General features: G+C 50.2%; 1 protein-coding gene and 1 non-coding gene across 2 annotated transcripts in view; both read left to right on the top strand.

Annotated features, from left to right (window-relative positions):
- TECPR2 (tectonin beta-propeller repeat containing 2) overlaps positions 1 to 18,344 on the top strand; it is a 76,602-nt gene that overhangs the window by 32,559 nt on the left and 25,699 nt on the right. The window contains exons 11-15 of the mRNA XM_065871905.1: positions 2,587 to 2,767; positions 3,963 to 4,104; positions 7,828 to 8,068; positions 8,744 to 8,833; positions 10,392 to 10,625. Coding sequence (XP_065727977.1) covers positions 2,587 to 2,767; positions 3,963 to 4,104; positions 7,828 to 8,068; positions 8,744 to 8,833; positions 10,392 to 10,625 — 888 coding nt within the window. The remainder of the gene's footprint in view (positions 1 to 2,586; positions 2,768 to 3,962; positions 4,105 to 7,827; positions 8,069 to 8,743; positions 8,834 to 10,391; positions 10,626 to 18,344) is intronic.
- LOC136119633 (small nucleolar RNA SNORA70) lies at positions 5,345 to 5,479 on the top strand. Its single transcript, XR_010655606.1, has one exon. It is a non-coding gene; the product is annotated as a small nucleolar RNA SNORA70 (small nucleolar RNA).

The following is an 18,344-nucleotide window of genomic DNA, read 5'->3' as shown; positions in this document are numbered from 1 at the left end:
TTATTTATTGGCTGCATTGGGTCTTCATTGCTGTGCGCAGGTTTTCTCTAGTTGTGGCGAGTGGGGTCTAGGTTGGGATGTGAGGGCTTCTCATTGTTGCAGAGTACAGGCTCTAGGCGTGCAGGCTTCAGTAGTTGTGGCTCATGGGCTCTAGAGCGCAGGCTCAGTAGTTGCAGCGCACGGGCTTAGTTGCTCCGTGGCATGTGGGATCTTCCCGAACCAGGGCTCGAACCCGTGTCCCCTGTGTTGGCAGGTGGATTCTTAACCACTGCACCGCCAGGGAAGCCCCCCAAGAGAAGGTTTTAATCTCTGTTATGAACTGTCAGCCAGGGATGATTCTCTGAGATTTTTTTTTTTAACATCTTTTATTAGAGTATAATTGCTTTACAATGGTGTGTTAATTTCTGCTTTATTACAGAGTGACTCAGCTATACATATACATACGTCCCCATATCCCCTCCCTCTTGTGTCTCCCTCCCAGCCTCCCTATCCCACCCCTATAGGTGGTCACCAAGCACTGAGCTGATCTCCCTGTGCTATGCGGCTGCTTCCCACTAGCTATCTGTATTACATTTGGTTGTGTATATATGTCCATGCCACTCTCACTTTGTCCCAGCTTACGCTTCCCCCTCCCCACATCCTCAGGTCCATTCTCTATGTCTGCATCTTTATTCCTGTCTTGCCCCTAGGTTCTTCAGAACCTTTTGGTTTTTTTTTTAGATTACATATATATGTGTTAGCATATGGTATTTGTTTTTCTCCATCTGACTTCACTCTGTATGACAATCCCTAGGTCCATCCACCTCACTACAAATAACTCAGTTTAGTTTCTTTTTAAGGCTGAGTAATATTCCATTGTATATATGTGCCACATCTTCTTTATCCATTCATCCAATGATGGACACTTAGGTTGCTTCCATGTCCTGGCTATTGTAAATAGAGCTGCAATGAACATTGTGGTACATGACTGTTTTTGAGTTATGGTTTTCTCAGGGTATATGCCCAGTAGTGGGATTGCTGGGTCATATGGTAGTTCTATTTTTAGTTTTTTAAGGAACCTCCATACTGTTCTCCATAGTGGCTGTATCAATTTGCATTCCCACCAACAGTGCAAGAGGGTTCCCTTTTCTCCACACCCTCTCCAGCATTTATTGTTTGTAGATTTTTTGATGATGGCCATTCTGACTGGTGTGAGGTGATACCTCGTTGTAGTTTTGATTTGCATTTCTCTAATGATTAGTGATGTTGAGCATCCTTTCATGTGTTTGTTGGCAGTCTGTATATCTTTGGAGAAATGTCTGTTTAGGTATTCTGCCCATTTTTGGATTGGGTTGTTTGTTTTTTTGGTATTGAGCTGCATGGGCTGCTTGTAGATTTTGGAGATCAATCCTTTGTCAGTTGCTTCGTTTGCAAATATTCGATTCTCTGAGATTGAAAGCCCTTGAACATCTGGCTCGCTCTCAGATGTGGGAGAGCCGGCATCCTAGCAGCTCCTGCTTGAGCCCAGAGGGCAGCCTGGCCAGCTCTGGGCCACATGCCGGCCCTGGTCTCTCCAGCCTGGTTCCTGTGTCTCCCTTGAAAGTGAAAAATAGCTGGAAAAGCATACGCGTGTCCAACTTCCAGTGGCATCTGAGTTTCGTTCCTGCTGGGGAAACAGGGTGCTTCTGGCCTGGGGCTGAGGAGGGCCTTAGGAGTCACCTGGGCAGTGGTTGCAGACAAGCTCAAACCACCCAGAGCTACTGGCTTAGAGTCTCCAGGGTTGGCCTGAAGGTTTGCAGTGTAAGAAGTCCAGGAGGTGATTCCTACCTAGCTGAGTTTGAGGAAATGCAGCCCAAGGGCTGTGATACCGTAGGGTGCTGTGGTGATGGGGCAGGGAGCATGCTGAGTTCTCGAGCCCTGACTGCAGGCTGAGGCTGCGGAATAATACGGGGCTTTAGGTAGTAACAGCTGTTGTGCCAGCTCCCTTACGAGTGGCCTTGAAGCTCATTAGACAGAGATTGCAAAGAGGCGGGGGAAGAGCCTTGGATGGGGAGTCGGGGACCCTGAGCTCTGGCCCTCACCTTCCATCTAGGAATTTCGGGGTTTTCATTTTAGTAGCGGAAACACCGCGTACCACATACAAAGCAGGCGGAGGGGAACCACCCTGTTGGAGGTGCTCTGCAGAGGATGCCTGGAGCCCTCAGATCCCTGTGGGTCCAGGGGCAGCTGAGGCTCCGAGGGGCGTGGCCACAGAAGACGTCCCTAGGTACTGGCTCCTCTCGGTCTGGGCCCTCCTGGCTCCGGAGCTGGCTGCTCTCCTGCACTGGGCTTTCACGTTCTTTCGGAACATTTTTAGCTACTTTGGGACACCAGAGGATTCAGAATTGTTATTCCTCCAGTTTTCAAAGAGCATCTGAAAACAGTTCAGATGGATATTATATTTAAGCACAATCTATTTTATGTGGACTAGACCTTGAAAAGAGAAAGTACTTATTATGAAAGGATATAGCAAAATACCAAAAAAGAAAAATAAGCAAACAGAATGAAAATGAGGTGTGAAGTCCTGATTGTGTGTCTTTGGGGGCTTCCTGTCCTTCTCCCCGGCAGGTCTCAGCGTGGATCGCCCCTGTGCCAGAGCCGTAAAGGTTGACTGTCCATACCCACTGTCCCAGGTCGCAGCCCGAAACAGCGTGGTGTGGGCCCTGACGGAGCAGAGGGTCCTCCTGTACCGGGAGGGTGTAAGCAGCTTCTGTCCCGAAGGGGAGCGCTGGAAATGTGACATCGTCAGGTATCGGGGGAGGAGCAGGCACATTTTCAGCGTCCTGTCTGTCCCACTGTCTGTTCTTTGTCAACTTGACTCTTCTTAAGGGACCCATGTGAGCCTCTCCTGGGCAGAGCTGGTTCCCTGAAGGTTTCCACGGTCATGGTGTTCTCTGGGATTGCCAGAGCCAGTTTCAGCAGCCTGACCTTGAAGACACTCTGTGCCTCCTCCTGACTGGCAGACTGGACATTGGGTCAGAGCTCAGTTTTAAAAATGTTACTGCCCTCATGTGTAATCTCAAGCCCCACACGGTCACGAGTCTCTCGTGATGGTCTTTCTAGAGAACTGCCCAGTGTCAGATAGTCTCTGTTTAGAGTCTCAGATGACTTAAGGCCAAATAGTTTTCTTTATTATCCTCCTAGTCAGTTGAAGTTAATCTCTGAATTGCAATTTATTTGGTTACTTTCTACCAGTCAAAATTTTAATTAAAGAGTTACTGTCAGATCATTTTGCTGGTGTGAAATTATCAGTAGTCTTTAGAAAAATTAGATTAGGATATTCTCGGTTTGAATTGAGCAACCCAGTAAATATGAGTGAGCACCTGTTGTGAGCACTGAGTGAACGTGACCTTGCCCAGCCCTCGAAGAGCTCCCCATCTGGGGCAACCAACGCCAGTTAGTGTAGATGGTCCCAAGCCGGAGAGGGACGCGCAGCACCGAGGACGCCTCGGCTCCCCCTGCAGAGGTCAGGCAGGCACCGTGCAGAGTGGACCCGCAGCTCAGCCTCGAAGCTGGTGGGGACGTCACCGGCTGGGTGGGAGGAGGGCGTTGCCCGCAGAGTGGGCAGCGTCTGCCAGGCTGCAGCTGCCCAGCACAGCCTGGCACGCTGCGGAGTTTCTGTTCGCTTAATTGGTGAAGGTAGGGGTGGGGAGATGGGCCACTCGGGGCCTGAAACTCCTCATGAGCCTGCTCTCTTCTTCCCTGGGTTAGTTTCCCTTAAGAGCTCCCCCTACTGTCCTGGGCCTTCAGGGATTCTTCAGACACCCCCTCGCTTCGGAACAGTATATATCGCACAGTCGTTTAACTCGAAACTCAAGCTTCCTTCTTCGGAACTTGTCTCTTGTCCCACACTGAGCCCCCCAGGACGCTTGATGCCGGCGTCCTAGGCGCGCTGGGGGCCATGAATGCGGGTGCTGACTCCACGCTCTCTTCCTCGTTTCCAGTGAAAGGCAGGCTTTGGAACCTGTCTGTATCACTCTCGGGGACCAACAGACCCTGTGGGCCCTGGACATCCGAGGACACCTGTGGTTCAGAACTGGCGTCGTTTCCAAGAAGCCCCAAGGGGACGACGACCACTGGTGGCAAGTAGGTGTTGAGCTTTCGGGCCACGTGCCTGGGTGCCTCCCTGAGTCGGGGGCTCTGCTCTCCCTCTTACAGCCCCTCTCTTTTCCCTAGAGATTGGGGGCTTGGAGTAAATAAACGGTGTTCGCTTTTACTATTGGATGAGTTAGACTTTGCTGTATTTGAGCACACTAGAAATATCAGGGCACAACAAGGCTCTCCTGTATTTAATATCCTATGATGAACCATAATGGAAAAGAATATTAAAAGAGAAAGAATGTATACATATGTATACCTGAATCACTTTGCTGTACAGCAGTAACTAACACAGCATTGTAAATCAACTATACTTCAATGTAAAAAAAAAGAATTATCAGGGATTTCATCACAGGACGTAACTTGTGAAGCTCTTTTTGCTTAAATATGTAGGCTTTGTTTATTTATTTTTTAATTTTGGTGTTATTTAGAAATTTGTCATTATATGCCAAATAAATCCATTGATAGCCATTTGAAGACCTAGATAATAATAATGATTAATTCTGGAGGAATGTACTAAGAAGAAGAGAGATTAGACAATAGATGTGAAAAACCCAACCCACAATTAAAATTCACTATCTCTGCTTGTACAAAAGGCCTCGTAAGTAAATGGTATTTCAACGAAGAAAGGGGAATTTTCCTACATGCCCCCAGAAAAGTAAACACTTTGAGAAATAGTAAGGTAGGGGCTTCCCTGGTGGCACAGTGGTTAAGAATCCACCTGCCAATACAGGGGACATGGGTTCGAGCCCTGGCCCGGGAAGATCCCACATGCCGCCGAACAACTAAGCCTGTGCGCCACAACTACTGAGCCTGCGCTCTAGAGCCCGCGAGCCACAACTACTGAGCCTACGCTCTAGAGCCCGCGAGCCACAACTACTGAGCCTGCGCTCTAGAGCCTGCAAGCCACAACTACTGACTGCACGTGTCACAACTACTGAGCCCGTGCACCACAACTACTGAGCCTGCGCTCTAGAGCCCGCGAGCCACAACTACTGAGCCTGCACTCTAGAGCCCGTGACCCACAACTACTGAGCCTGCACTCTAGAGCTTGCGACCCACAACTACTGAAGCCTGCACGCCTAGAGCCTGTGAGCCACAACTACTGAGCCTGCGCTCTAGAGCCCGCGAGCCACAGCTACTGAGCCTGCACGCCTAGAGCCCGTGTTCCACAACAAGAGAAGCCACTGCAGTGAGAAGCCCGCACACCACAACCAAGAGTAGCCCTTTGCAGCCAGTTAAGCCGACTGTGCTCTTTTCCCCATGGGGGCCCGGTGCGCAGTGGCTGCAAACAGCAGCCTCCTCGGTAGTGTGTGCGGCCTGTTGCCTGTGTGGGCTGCCCTAAGGGACCCTGGAGACAGCCCTTTCCAGTGGACATTCATGACTGACGTGCTGTCCCCAATCCAGGCTCCAGACAGGTATGCATGGTGCCTTTGGAAAGCCCCAGGGCACAGTGGCCAGGGTCCACATTGGCCAGGTCATAATGTCCATCCGCACCAAGCTGCAGAACAAGGAGCATGTGATTGAGGCCCTCCACAGGGCCAAGTTCAAGTTCCCTGGCCGCCAGAAGATCCACATCTCCAAGAAGTGGGGATTTACTAAGTTTAATGCAGATGAATTTGAAAACATGGTGGCAGAAAAGTGGCTCATCCCATATGGCTGTGGGGTCAAGTACATCCCTAATCGTGGCCCCCTGGACAAATGGCGGGCCCTGCACTCGTGAGAGGCTTGGCACTGTCCCCTCCCTACCCATGCCCACCAATAAACCCTACTTGCTTGTCAAAAAGGGTAGCCCTGCTCGCCGCAACTAGAGAAAGCCTGCACGCAGCAACGAAGACGCAGTGCAGCCGAAAATAAATAAATAAAATTAACAAAAAGAAATTTTTTTAAAAAAAAAGAAAGAAGTAGTAAGGTATAATCAAGCTAACTTTTGCCCTTTTGGTACCATTCAGTGTAAACGTAGCGCCCGTGGTTCCCCAGCGTGGCAGGGAAGGCTGTGCTGGCATCGGCGGCTGTGGGGTACACAGCAGCTCTTGAGTGTTCTGTCTCCATTGATTGGTTCAGGTGTTATTGTCGCCTTAGACTTGCCTCATCGAGGGCAGGTCTTCCAGTGGCCACTCTCAGGTCTTTCACATGAGGACGTGGAAAAGTAAGTTGTGTTTGCTCTTTGATGAGTATGTGTGTATATACACAGTCTCTAATTTAATATGCCAGGTACTATTTGAAAAGTTATACAATTGATTCAAAAGTATCCTCCCTGCATTTGTAACCATATTATATGGTTTTTTACACACACACACACACACACACACACGTGTAGCGTATGTACTAAATTCTGTCTTTAAGTAACCTAAAGAAAACTAGTTATCATTTTATCATAATATTCAGAACATTGTCTTCAGAGAAATTTGACAGAATCATCTCTGAGGTGTTTGGAAGCAGAGTTATTTTATTTACTATAAGATTGATTTCTCTGTAGCGCTAGAGCCAGCGTTATGTTTGGCTGTTAAACCTTCCTTTTCTTTTTGGTACTTTGCATCCTGCTTGTCTGCCAGTGCTGGGTGCTGGGACTGAGCCTGTCACAGACTTTCTGTGTGGCCTGGCGTCATACAGCCCAAGGAAGGGCAGAGCTCCTGGGCCATCACACGGCAGCGTGGCACTGGTCCCCAGGGACCTGCCCAGCGTCCTGTGGGCTCTGATGGAGTCCGCCTAGCCGGGCTGGCAGGTGCTCTGCTCTTCAAGAGAAGCAGGGCCGCGGGCTCCGCAGCAGGGCCGCGGGGTTGACGTGCTGACACCGTTTGCTTAAGCCTCAGTGCGGGCAGAAGCTCACAGTCAGTGCAGCCCTTTCACAGAAAAGAAGGGCCGCATCGCACATGCACTACGGTGCTGGGTTTTATGACAGTGTCCTTTCTGTGTGTTTTGTTCATTACATGTTAAGTTCCCTATCCTAAGTGGTGTCGCTTTCACCCAGCACTTGGCTGTGCGTGACCTGGGAGTGTGGCCTGCATGGGGCTGTCCTAGGCGTAGGGCAGTGACGTTCTCTGTAACCCAACCCGGCAGGGCAGAAGTACGTGGAAAGTCCCGCAGAGTCAGAGAGCTTTCTAACAGCCGGAGCTGGCCGGCAAGGGAGAGGCTTCCTTAGAGGGCAGCACCCTGGAGAAAGATCTCTTGCAGGAATGTGAGAGAAGCATGTCTCGAATCTGAGCCCGGGTGCACTCTGCACGTCCAGGACAGGTCCTGTCTGTGCTGTCCTTCTGGCCTGATTAGTAACAGGCCCAGTTAGGGCATGAATTGCTTCTTTTTAAGCCCGTATTATGATCCTAAGTATTGTACACTTGTCCATTAGAAATTCCTAAATTTTAAAAACAAAATAATCCTTTCTCACTGATTAGAATAAAAGACTTATAGGGTGCGAGGGGGTGATAATCATAAAAATAATACGTGCTCTTTGTAACAGGTGCATGTAATAGAAAAGTGTATAAAATAAAAGGTGAACATTTTCTTACATCCCTCTGAGTCCACCCCTCAGAAGTAATCACAATCAGCAGTGGGGGGTGTCCTGCCACACTCCTCTCCAGTCCTCACACAAATGTGCACGTGGGTGTCTGGGTGTTTGACGGGTGGGGTCGGGCCCTTACCTGTCAGGCAGCGAGCATACAGAAGGCGCTTGTAGCTGCGCTGAGACAGGGTGTCTGCCCGTCTCCCCTCCAGGCGAGCATCACAGACTATGTGGTGTTTGACCAGTGCAGCTTGTTCCAGACCATAATCCATGCCACGCACTCGGTGGCCACAGCGGCGCAGGTGCCTGTTGAGAAGGTGGCGGATAAACTGCGCATGGCGTTGTGGTCTCAGCAGCTCCAGTGCCAGCCGAGCCTTCTAGGGGTCAACAGCAGCGGCGTCTGGATCTCCTCGGGCAAGAATGAAATCCACGTCTCTAGAGGAAGTCTCATCGGTGGGTGAATCACTTCATTTCCACGCCGGCTTGATAGGCAGCTCCTCTTTAGAGGCAGCATTTAAGGAAAAGCCTTATGATCTCAAGTGGAAAAGATAATTTAGTGCCAGTGGTATGAAGTGTCTGGAATGGAGGCATTCCCTCTGCTTTCTATCAGTTCCCTCCTTTTAGTCGGTCATTCCTACGACTTGGATACCAGTGTCTGGATGGTGTGCGATCAGTTTCCATTAGGAACCGATTAGGCTATAAGAAGAGCACGTGGAGCTCATTTTTATGTTAATAATTGCCAGCTAAATGAAAAAATCCTCCCATTCCTAAAGAGCCTAGTAGAAAAAATTACCACACTGTTGAAAATGCAAGGCTCTGGCCAGATCTGTAAACGTAGGTGTAAATCTACATTTACCCACTGGGGCTTCATTTCTGTGAGTGAACCCTGCTTTGTGAATTTTCTCCAGCTCTTCTCCCCCTGCGTGGCCTCCCCCGACCCTGGGCTGGACGGTGCTCTGCTTGTCGGGCTGGCTTTTGCAGTGCTGGCTTGGGTCTCCTACTTTGAGGACAGTCTAGAACCAGCTGTAAGGGGTTTTGAAGACCAGATGGTCTAGAACTAAAGTTCTGAAGTATGTATGTTTTTTCTTTCTTCTTTCTTTAACATACTCTTCCCATTATTCTTTCTAGGCACTTACTGGAATAATGTTGTTCCCCGGGGGACAGCTTCTGCCACAAAGTGGGCCTTTGTGTTGGCTTCCACTGCTCCCACAAAGGAAGGTTGGTTGGGGAGTGCAGTGCACAGGTTGGCAGCTGAACAGTTAAAACTGTGGTCTGACATGGCCTAGCTGGGGTGGGAGCATGGCCGTGGGGCCCTCAGGGACTGGATGCAGTGGTGTCACAGGCCAGCAGCCCTCGTTGGCTGAGCTGAGGGCCCCCGAAGCTGAATAGGCCTGCCCAGGAGAGAAGGATCTGGTGAGGTGATCTGAGTGGGTATGGAGGCGAGCTGTCCTTCCGAAGGAGGGGAGTGTACAGTGTGACCTCTGAGGCCGGCAGCTGCTGACTTCAGTGACATGTCTCAGGGCCATAGCACAGGGCCAGTAGGCACCAGGCTTCTCTGGGTGCCTGGCCATTTCCCCTGTGAATTCTGTCACCTCCTCACAGGCTGGTTTACAGCCTCTGGCTGGCCTAAGTCCCACTGTCATGCCCCTAGTAGGGCAGACCTCCCAAAGCCCTGACCACAGCTCGGAGTTTGGAGCCAGGAGAGGCAGCGCAGCTACCCCAGGAGATGAGAGCTGGGGCAGTCAGGCGGCCCCAGCGGAGGCCGAAGCCTCCTCCCAGGATCACGCTGAGAGTCAGATGAGAAGATGTCGGGGGTCTCTGCAGTTGGTGAGTTCGAGCTCGTGGTCCCACTAGGATGTGTAGAACTTGGTCAGTACAATAAAATGCTTCCTCGCCAGATCGTTCTGCCCGCAGTTGTGCAATAAGTAAGCTCTGCAAACCATAGGTTCTTTCCCAAGCTTGGCACAAATCATTCGGCAGCAAAACCTGATCTGAGCTGATGGGAGGCTCCTTATTGCCTCCGTCTGTCCTGCAGACTGACTGTGACGTGTTTTGTTGCAGGAACGTTGCTGCACTTCTTGCGGGGTGGGGGTGGGGGTCCTGCCTGGCTCCCAGGCTGTTCCGTAAACGTATGGCATACCCATTACCTTATGTTTTCAAGGTCCAGGGTAATTTTGAATTCCAGACCATAACTAGTCCCAAGTTTTCGATATACTTCAGATAAATATATTCTGACTGAGGTTTTAATTTCCCCCAAGTGTGGTTTGCATTTTAAAGTGAATTAAACCTGAAGGACTCTAAAAACGGGGGAGAGAATGAAAGCATGCAATTTTGAGGTGAGGATGGGAGGAAAAGGCTTTCCAGCTTTCCGGGCCTTTTCCAGCAGCCTCCACCCCGCCAGACCTCCCCTCACCCCGCCCCCAGGACAGGGGAGGGTCCTCGGTGCCGTCCTTCCGAGGCATTGCTGACCTTGCTCCCTCTAGGACACTGGTTAACACACCAAGTTGAACGCTTCCCGGTCCATTATACAACGTCCAAGGTCCGGGCCTCTGAGGCAACGTTGTGGGCCTCCTAAGGTCTCGTTAGTCCAGCTTCCTTTCATTTCTTTAAATGTGTGGGACTTGTTTCCTGTGAACTGGCTGGTCCCGGTGCGTCCACCTGAGTCCTGGCTGCTCCTTCCCCGAGGTGGGGAGTGAGGGTGGGAGCTGGGCAGCCAGCCTCTGAAGGCAAAGGCTGCCCCGAGAGGCTCGCCGGTGACGCCATGACCTCTCCGCAGGAAGCTCCCTGTGGCTCTGCCAGAGCAGCAAGGACCTGTGCCGCGTCAGCGCCCAGCACGCCCAGTCACGCCCGTCCACCGTGCAGCTGCCCCCCGACGCCGAGATGAGGGCCTACGCCGCCTGCCAAGACGCCCTGTGGGCCCTGGACAGCCTCGGCCAGGTGTTCATCCGGACGCTGTCCGCGAGCTGCCCCACGGGCATGCACTGGACAAGGCTGGACCTCTCGCAGCTAGGTATGCCCGCCCCCACCGCCAGGCCCTGCCTTCCAGCCTCATCAGGAGGGGTGTCTCACCTGCTTCCCGGGGCCCTGTGTCCAACTCTCGTGAATTCTTGTAGGTTGCTTGGTCGGTTGCTGGATTTCAGGAGGTCGATTAGCCGCTCTTGCAGGGTAATGGGCCTCTTAAGAATTTTGTGAGGAGCTTTTCTTTCCCACGCTTTACGCGTCCCAGGGTTTTCAGAACCCAGGAGGAGCATGAACTCAGAGAAAGCTGCTGTAAGACACGCTCGAGATGATCCTGTGGAGGCAGCTGCCTCTGCTGGTCTGTCTGAATGTGGCAGTTGCTTTGTGCCCTTTCCGACGCAGCGTCCGCGGCCCGCAGCCTGGAGAGTGCCCAGTTCTCCCTCTGCTGGAGGGGTGTGTGCCGCCTCCTGCTGCCGCCCTTCTCTGAGTCTTCCCGCCTGCCCCGGGGAGCCTTTCCTTGGTTCGGAGATCCTGTGGGCCTGAGCCATCCTCCTTTGGCCCCCAAGCAGAGCAGTTTGGGAGTTTCTGGAGGTAAAAAGGCCAGGGCGAGGTTGGTGTCCTCCTTGCTACAGGATCCTGGGAGCGCTGGGGCCCCTGCCCTTGCCCCCTCTGGGGCAGAAGCAGAGCTCTGCCCGGCACCACCGCTCAAGGAGGCCTCTGTGCTGCAGCGCGTGCCGAGAGAACGGCCTCGAGTGCGGCTTGGCCTCCGGGCTCCGGCGCACAGCTCACGCCTCCCTTCCCGTTCAGCCCAGTCCTCCCATGCTGGCGCACTAGCCAGGGTGTTACAGGCCTCTGAGGCGGCTGGCTGGGTTTCCCTGGGGTTGGTGGCCGTTCTTTCAAGGGCATTGACTGGGCTTCGGTGGGATTGAGTCTCCCTTTCAGAGTGGGAGGGGCCCGGCAGGGCCCCCCTGAGTCCAGGTTGTGCTTTGGCTTCCCCTGCGTGCTGGGGGCAGGGCTGCGGGAGCTGGGAAGGCCAGGCTTTCACAGAGCCACCCTGCCTCTTGCCTGCAGAATCGTCCGCCGTCCCGCCAGGCCTGGCGTGGCTCGCACAGCCCGCAGGTGAGGTGGCTGGGGCTCCCGGCAGAGGCCGGGCGGCGGCGGGAGCAGTGCTCGCCAGGCTGCCTTGAGACCTCAGTCCCCACCTTTCTGATGGTAACGGCATCCCCGCCCCAGAGAGATGGTGCAAGTAAGCATCGTGTGCAAACCAGCCTGTCTCAGGCAGGTGTGACGCCTGAAAGCTGCTGGGGGAGGGGTGGTGCTCGCTCGGGCCTGGCGCCGTGCATGACGGGGGCCGAGTCCAGGAAGCTCTGCCTTGCTTAGTCTTTTTCCTGCCCTGAGCTCTGGATTTTGTTTATCTGGGTTACTGGCCATTGCTGAGAGGGTGGATGAAGACTTCTTTTACCGTATTCTGAACGTCCTGGGAGAGCAAAGCAAGTCCAGAGTTGGTAGGCAGGGGAGGCGTGCAGGGAACAGCAGGAGGGGTGCTGGTCTTCCACGTGCCAGGGTGGGGGGGGGCAGCAAAAGGCAGGTCAGGGCCACCAGCTACTCTGTTGTTTGGCTCTTTCCAGGGATGGTCTGTGTAGCCTGTGGGACAAACCGGTGAATCAAGGTTTCTAAAAAAAGTATTATATTAGGGGATGCAGATTTTGAGTTCCGGTGTGTGCTCCCTGCCAGTGTCCATGGCAGGCTGTCATCTGGCAGCACTCATTGGGGGGTAGTGAACAGAGTGTAGTAACGCAGGTAACGTTAATGCTGCCTTGCTTACTTGCCTGGGGTTACCTGGGGTGCTTCATTGTTCTTTTAAAAGTTGGCCATGGTGGTGCTCACAGCAGTGAAAGGAAGCACAGCCTTTTCAAGACTGTGGTTCTACATGTGAGGATTCTGTTCAGTAGCAAACTTCTGTCTCCCAGATGCCCTTTGTTTGGAGTAGAGTTGACACACGATACTATGTCAGCGTCAGGTATGCAGTATAGCGATTGGATATTTTTATAGATTACACACCACACAGTTATTATTATTGTTTATATTCCCTGTGCTGTATATTACATCTTTGTAATTAATTTACTTTTTACTTTATTTAAATTTAAAAAAAATTTTTTATAAATCTATTCATTCATTTTCGGCTGTGTTGGGTCTTCGTTGCTGTGCGCGGGCTCTCTAGTTGCGGCGAGCAGGGGCTACTCTTCATTGCGGTGTGTGGGCTTCTTATTGCGGTGGCTTCTCTTGTTGCGAAGCATGAGCTCTAGGCGCGCAGGCTTCAGTAGTTGTGGCGTGTGAGCTTCAGTAGTTGTGGCACACAGGCTCAGTAGTTGTGGCTTGCGGGCTCTAGAGCACAGGCTCAGTAGTTGTGGCGCACAGGCTTAGTTGCTCCACAGCATGTGGGATCTTCCCGGACCGGGGCTCGAATCCATGGCCCCTGCATTGGCAGGTGGGTTCTTAACCACTGTGCCACCAGGGAAGTCCTTAATTTGCTTTTTAAATGGTAGTTTGTATCCCTTAATCCCCTTCGTCTGTTTTGCCCCTCCCCCCATTCCTACTCCCCTCTGGTAACCACTAGTTTGTTTTCTGAATCTCTGAGGGTATTTCTGTTTTGTTGTATTTGTTCATTTATTTTGTTTTTTTAGATTCCACATATAAGTGAAACATACAGTATTTGTCTTTCTCTGTCTGACATTTCACTAGGTGTAACACTCTTCAGATCAATCCACTTTGTTGCAGATTTCATTCTTTTTTAAGGCTGAGTAATATTCCAGTGTGTGTGTGTGTGTGTGTGTGTGTGTGTGTGTGTGTGTGTGTGTGTTGATGGACACTTGTGTTGCTTGCATATCTTGCCTATTGTAAATAATGCTGCAGTGAACAGCATGCTGGGGGGCATATATCTTTCCAAATTAGTGTTTTCGTTTTTTTCAGATGAATACCCAAGAGTGGAATTGCTGGATCAGGTGATAGTCCTATTTTTAAGTTTTTGAGGAACCTCCATAATGTTTTCCGTAGTGGCTGCACCAGTTTACATTCCCACCAGCAGGGTTCCCTTTCCTCCACATTCTTGTCAACACTTGTTATTTGTTGTCTTTTTAAATCTTTTTTTTTTTTGGCTGTACCAGGTTTTAGTTGCAGCATGCAGGATCTTTGTTGCCACGTGTGGGACCTTCGTTGTGGCATGCAGGATCTTTAGTTGGTGCAATGCTTGTGGGATCTAGTTCCCTGACCAGGATCGAACCTGGGCCCCCAGCATTGGGAGCTCGGAGTCTTAGCCACTGGACCACCAGGGAAGTCCCTTGTTGTCTTTTTGATGATGGACACGGGGCTTGAACCTGTGTCCCCTGCATTGGCAAGTGGATTCTTAAGCACTGCACCACCAGGGAAGCCCTACGTTCTTCTTTTAAATATTCTTTTCCATTACGGTTTATCACAGGATATTGAATATAGTTCTCTGTGCTGTACAGTAGGACCTTGTTGTCCATCCAGTCTATATATAATAGTTTACATCTGCTAGCCCAACCTCCCACTCCATCCGTCTGTTCTCTACGTCCGTGATTCTGTTTCTGTTTCATAGATAGGTTCGTTTGTGTCATATTTTAGATTCCACGTATAAGTGATATCATATGGTATTTGTCCTTCTCTTTCTGACTTACTTCACTTAGTATGATAATCTCTAGTTGTATCCATGTTGCTGCAAATGGCATTATTTTGTCTTTTTATGGCTGGGTAGTATTCCATTATATATATGTACCGCATCTTCTTTATCCATTCATCTGTCGATGGACATTTAGGTTGTTTCCATGTCTTGGCTATTGTGAATAGTGCTGCTGTGAACATAGAGGTGCATGTGTCTTTTTGAATTATAATTTTGTCCAGATATATGCCCAGAAGTGGGATTGCTGGATCATATGAGCTCTATTTTTAGTTTTCTGAGGAACCTCCATGCTGTTCTCCATAGTGGCTGCACCAACTTACATTCCCACCGGCAGTGTAGGAGGGTTCCCTTTTCTCTACATCCTTTCCAGCATTTGTTATTTGTGGATTTTTTTTTGTAGATTTTTAAAAATCATGGCCATTCTGACTGGTGTGAGGTGGTATCTCATTGTAGTTTTGATTTCCATTTCTTAGATTAAGAGAATTCTTCAAGTAAATGTCTAGCTACTGAACCCAGTTATAGAGACTGAATATGGAATTTTATGATTTATGACAATCCTAGTTTTTGGAAGAAAATTTGCGTCATTTAGCAGATATTTAATATGCTCATAACGTTTGATTTCCCAGTACGCATAACTATGCATATGTCAGGCATTGGAGTGTTTAGCAAACTAATGCAATTTGTAATTGAATACATCTGGTCACAGCATTTAATGAAGAAATACTCAGTGTCAGTTCGTGCCTTTAGATAACAAATAGGCTTATATAGTAATTTATGCAGAAAAGTGTCTTATAAATAGTAAAACACCAAATAAATGCCACCTTTTGTTCTAAAATATATGTTTAAAAAGTAATCCTAGGGCTTCCCTGGTGGCGCAGTGGTTGGGAGTCCGCCTGCCGATGCAGGGGACACGGGTTCGTGCCCCGGTGCGGGAAGATCCCGCATGCTGCGGAGTGGTTGGGCCCGTGAGCCATGGCCGCTGAGCCTGCACATCCGGAGCCTGTGCTCTGCAACGGGAGAGTTCACAACAGTGAGAGGCCCGTGTACCGCAAAAAAAAAAAAAAAAAAAGTAATCCTAAAGGGAAAATGTCTCATCTGTTGAATAAAGTAATTAAAACTTTTTTTTTTAATGGGAGGGAAGAACAAAATAGGGGGAAGACAGGAAAATCGCAGCATGTCTGTGTTAGTCAGACTAATATTGTTATAGTAATGAGTCCCAAATACCAGCCATGTAACACAGTGAAGGTTGCTTTCTGCTCCCACGAAGTTGGCTCTCGACCTGTCAGTCTTTCGATGGTTGTGGTAGTGGTTCCCAGGTGGTGGCTTACTGACCCCCTGCGGTGCTCTGTGGCTCTGCCCCTCTGGTCACTGCGGCAGGGGACAGCTGAAAGGCAAGGCCCTCTTGCCAGCTCTTTTATGGTTCAGTTCAGAAGTGACAGATCCCTTCTGCCCACAGCCCATTGTCCAGAACCAGTGATGGGGCCCCGCTTAACTCCAAGGGACACTGACGAGCCAGGGAGTGCTGGGGAGGCCAGTGTTCTCTGCCACCTGCCCTGACCTCATACACCTGCACCCAGGCAGCCTGGGAGACCCTCTGTGAAGTAGGAGACTACGGAAAAGCCCTCGATTAAACGTTTTCTTCTTTGACCTGTCTCTTCAATTCAGAATAAGCTGATTTATACACTGAAGTGTATATTCTAGCAACCTTTTATGTTTGTTTTAAAAGAACACTTGCCTTGTAATATGAACTCCGTGTTTCACTGGTGGTGGTGTTATTCGCTGCTAATTCTGAGATGCTGACCCAGTGTGTTTTTGTCACCATGTAACTCTCTTCACATGAGCAGCTACCACCTGTAGTTCCTGTTAGGGCAGGTTGACGACTCCAACATAAAATTATTTTTAATTAGCATTTTAAAATTAGAATTTGTTTCTCGGCCGTTTCTGGAATTTACTGCTGAAAGTCCTTTATTTGGATCGCTACAAATCTTTTCATGGGTAATGTTAGAGCTCTAGGATGTCTATTTTAACTCCCTGGTAAGACATTCTATAAAAGATTTAAAAAATACAGCTAATTTCAGTGTAAGAGAAATCATCATCTTCAGGAAATGTGCAAAGGGATACTAAGAATTTTTTCAGTAGTAGTGGGTTGATACTTTTAAGCTAAACACGTGTGACGAGATTTCCCCATAGCAGAATCCGTGCCTGTACGTTTTGGTGTAGACACATGGGCTGTCATCTGATACCGGTGACAACTGTGTGAGGTGGCCAAGAGCAGCACTGCCAGTGAATGTAGCCGCACCGCCTTTTCCCCCTGCTTTACAGTCAAAATGAGTCATCCTCTAACTTAGTCATCAGAAGACAAATGGTTCACCTTGAAAAAACAGGTAAAAGACTTGACAGATGCTTCACAAAAGAAGGTATACAGTTGCCCCCCATAAGCACATTAAAAGATTCTCAACATCACTAGTTACCAGGGAAATGCAAATAAAACCATGATGCCACCTTACACCTGCTAGAATGGCTGACAGAGGTGCCAGAAGTGGACGCTGGTGAGGGTGTGAGCCACCAGCACACACCGCTGGTGGGCGTGTAAAATGGGAAGGCTGGTGGTCTCTTTCCACGTTAAACAGATATCTACCCTGTAGCCCGGAGCTCCACTCTTAGGTGTTATTCAAGAAAAACAGCACATGTTCACAAAAAAATGTCTTCTGCAGGAATGATGATAGCAGCTTTACTCCTAATAGCAAAAAGTGGAAATGGCCCAAATGCCCATCCGCAGGATACGCCAGTAACTGTGGCGTTTACATGCGGCGGACTCATACTCAGCAGTAAAAAGGTGAATGTCATGAACAGAGCGTCACGCTGAGTGGAAGAAGCCAGGCCCAGGGAGTGCACACCTGTGATCCTGTTTTTACAGTCATCTAGACCAGACTGAACAGGTACATGGCGATAGAAATCAGAAGAGCGGCTGCCTTGGGGCAGAGGGGCAGAACTTTCTTGAGGAAGGGGCTTGAGGGAACTTTCTGGGGCAATGAAAACATTCCATAACTTGATAAGCCGTGGGTTACCCAGGCATGTTCATCTGTCAAAAGCGAGGGAACTGGGCTTCCCTGGTGGCGCAGTGATTGAGAGTCCGCCTAACGATGCAGGGGACACGGGTTCGTGCCCCGGTCTGGGAGGATCCCACGTGGCGCGGAGCGGCTGGGCCCGTGAGCCATGGCCGCTGAGCCTGCGCGTCCGGAGCCTGTGCTCCACGACGGGAGAGGCCACAACAGTGAGAGGCTCGTATACCGCAAAAAAAAAAAAAAAAAAAAAAAGTGAGGGAACTGACCGTGTAAGATCTGTGTGTTCACGGGATGTGGGGCCCTGGAGGTCAGAGGTGGCTGGCGGGGAGGGTCAGGCAGGCCTAGGTTCAAGCCGCGGCCTGCCCTTTGCCTCCCGGCTTCTCCACGATCTTTTCCGGGGTCTGCGTCCTGATGGCCTCACACATGAGCTGGGGCAGCAGGAGCCGTGCTGCATCGTTGTCGCGCAGGTCAGTAACTATGGGCTGTTGCTCTTTCTGCCAGATAAACTGTTAATCAAGTTTCTCTTTGAAGACTCCTCCCATTTCCTTTCCTCTTAAAATTGGTTTAATAAACAAGCAGAAATGTAAAAAGAGAAATGAAGATCCTGGGAGGCTTAGTTAGTTAATTTTAATTCTAATTAGGATCAAGATTACCTGAAAGAGGGACTTCCCTGGTGGTCCAGGGGTAAAGAATCCACCTGCCACTGCAGGGGACACGGGTTTGATCCCTGGTTGGGGAACTAAGATCCCACATGCCGCGGGGCAACTAAGCCCGCATGCCACAACTATTGATCTCTCGCGCCTCAGCGAGAGGGCCCGCGTGCCCTGGAGCCTGCACGCCACAGCCAAAGAGAAAACCCACACGCTGCAACTAGAGAGAAGCCCGCGCACCACAGTGAAGATACCGCGTGTTGCCACTAAGATCCTACGCAGCCAAATAAAAAAAGATTACCTAAAAGATGAATTCCCTTGCCCCAAATCCAGAATTTGCTGGTAATAGTCACATATCT

This window comes from Phocoena phocoena, chromosome 2 (genome assembly GCF_963924675.1).
Source record: "Phocoena phocoena chromosome 2, mPhoPho1.1, whole genome shotgun sequence".
In the NCBI taxonomy this organism is placed as follows: domain Eukaryota; kingdom Metazoa; phylum Chordata; class Mammalia; order Artiodactyla; family Phocoenidae; genus Phocoena; species Phocoena phocoena.
This window is presented reverse-complemented; position numbering and strand designations above follow the sequence as displayed.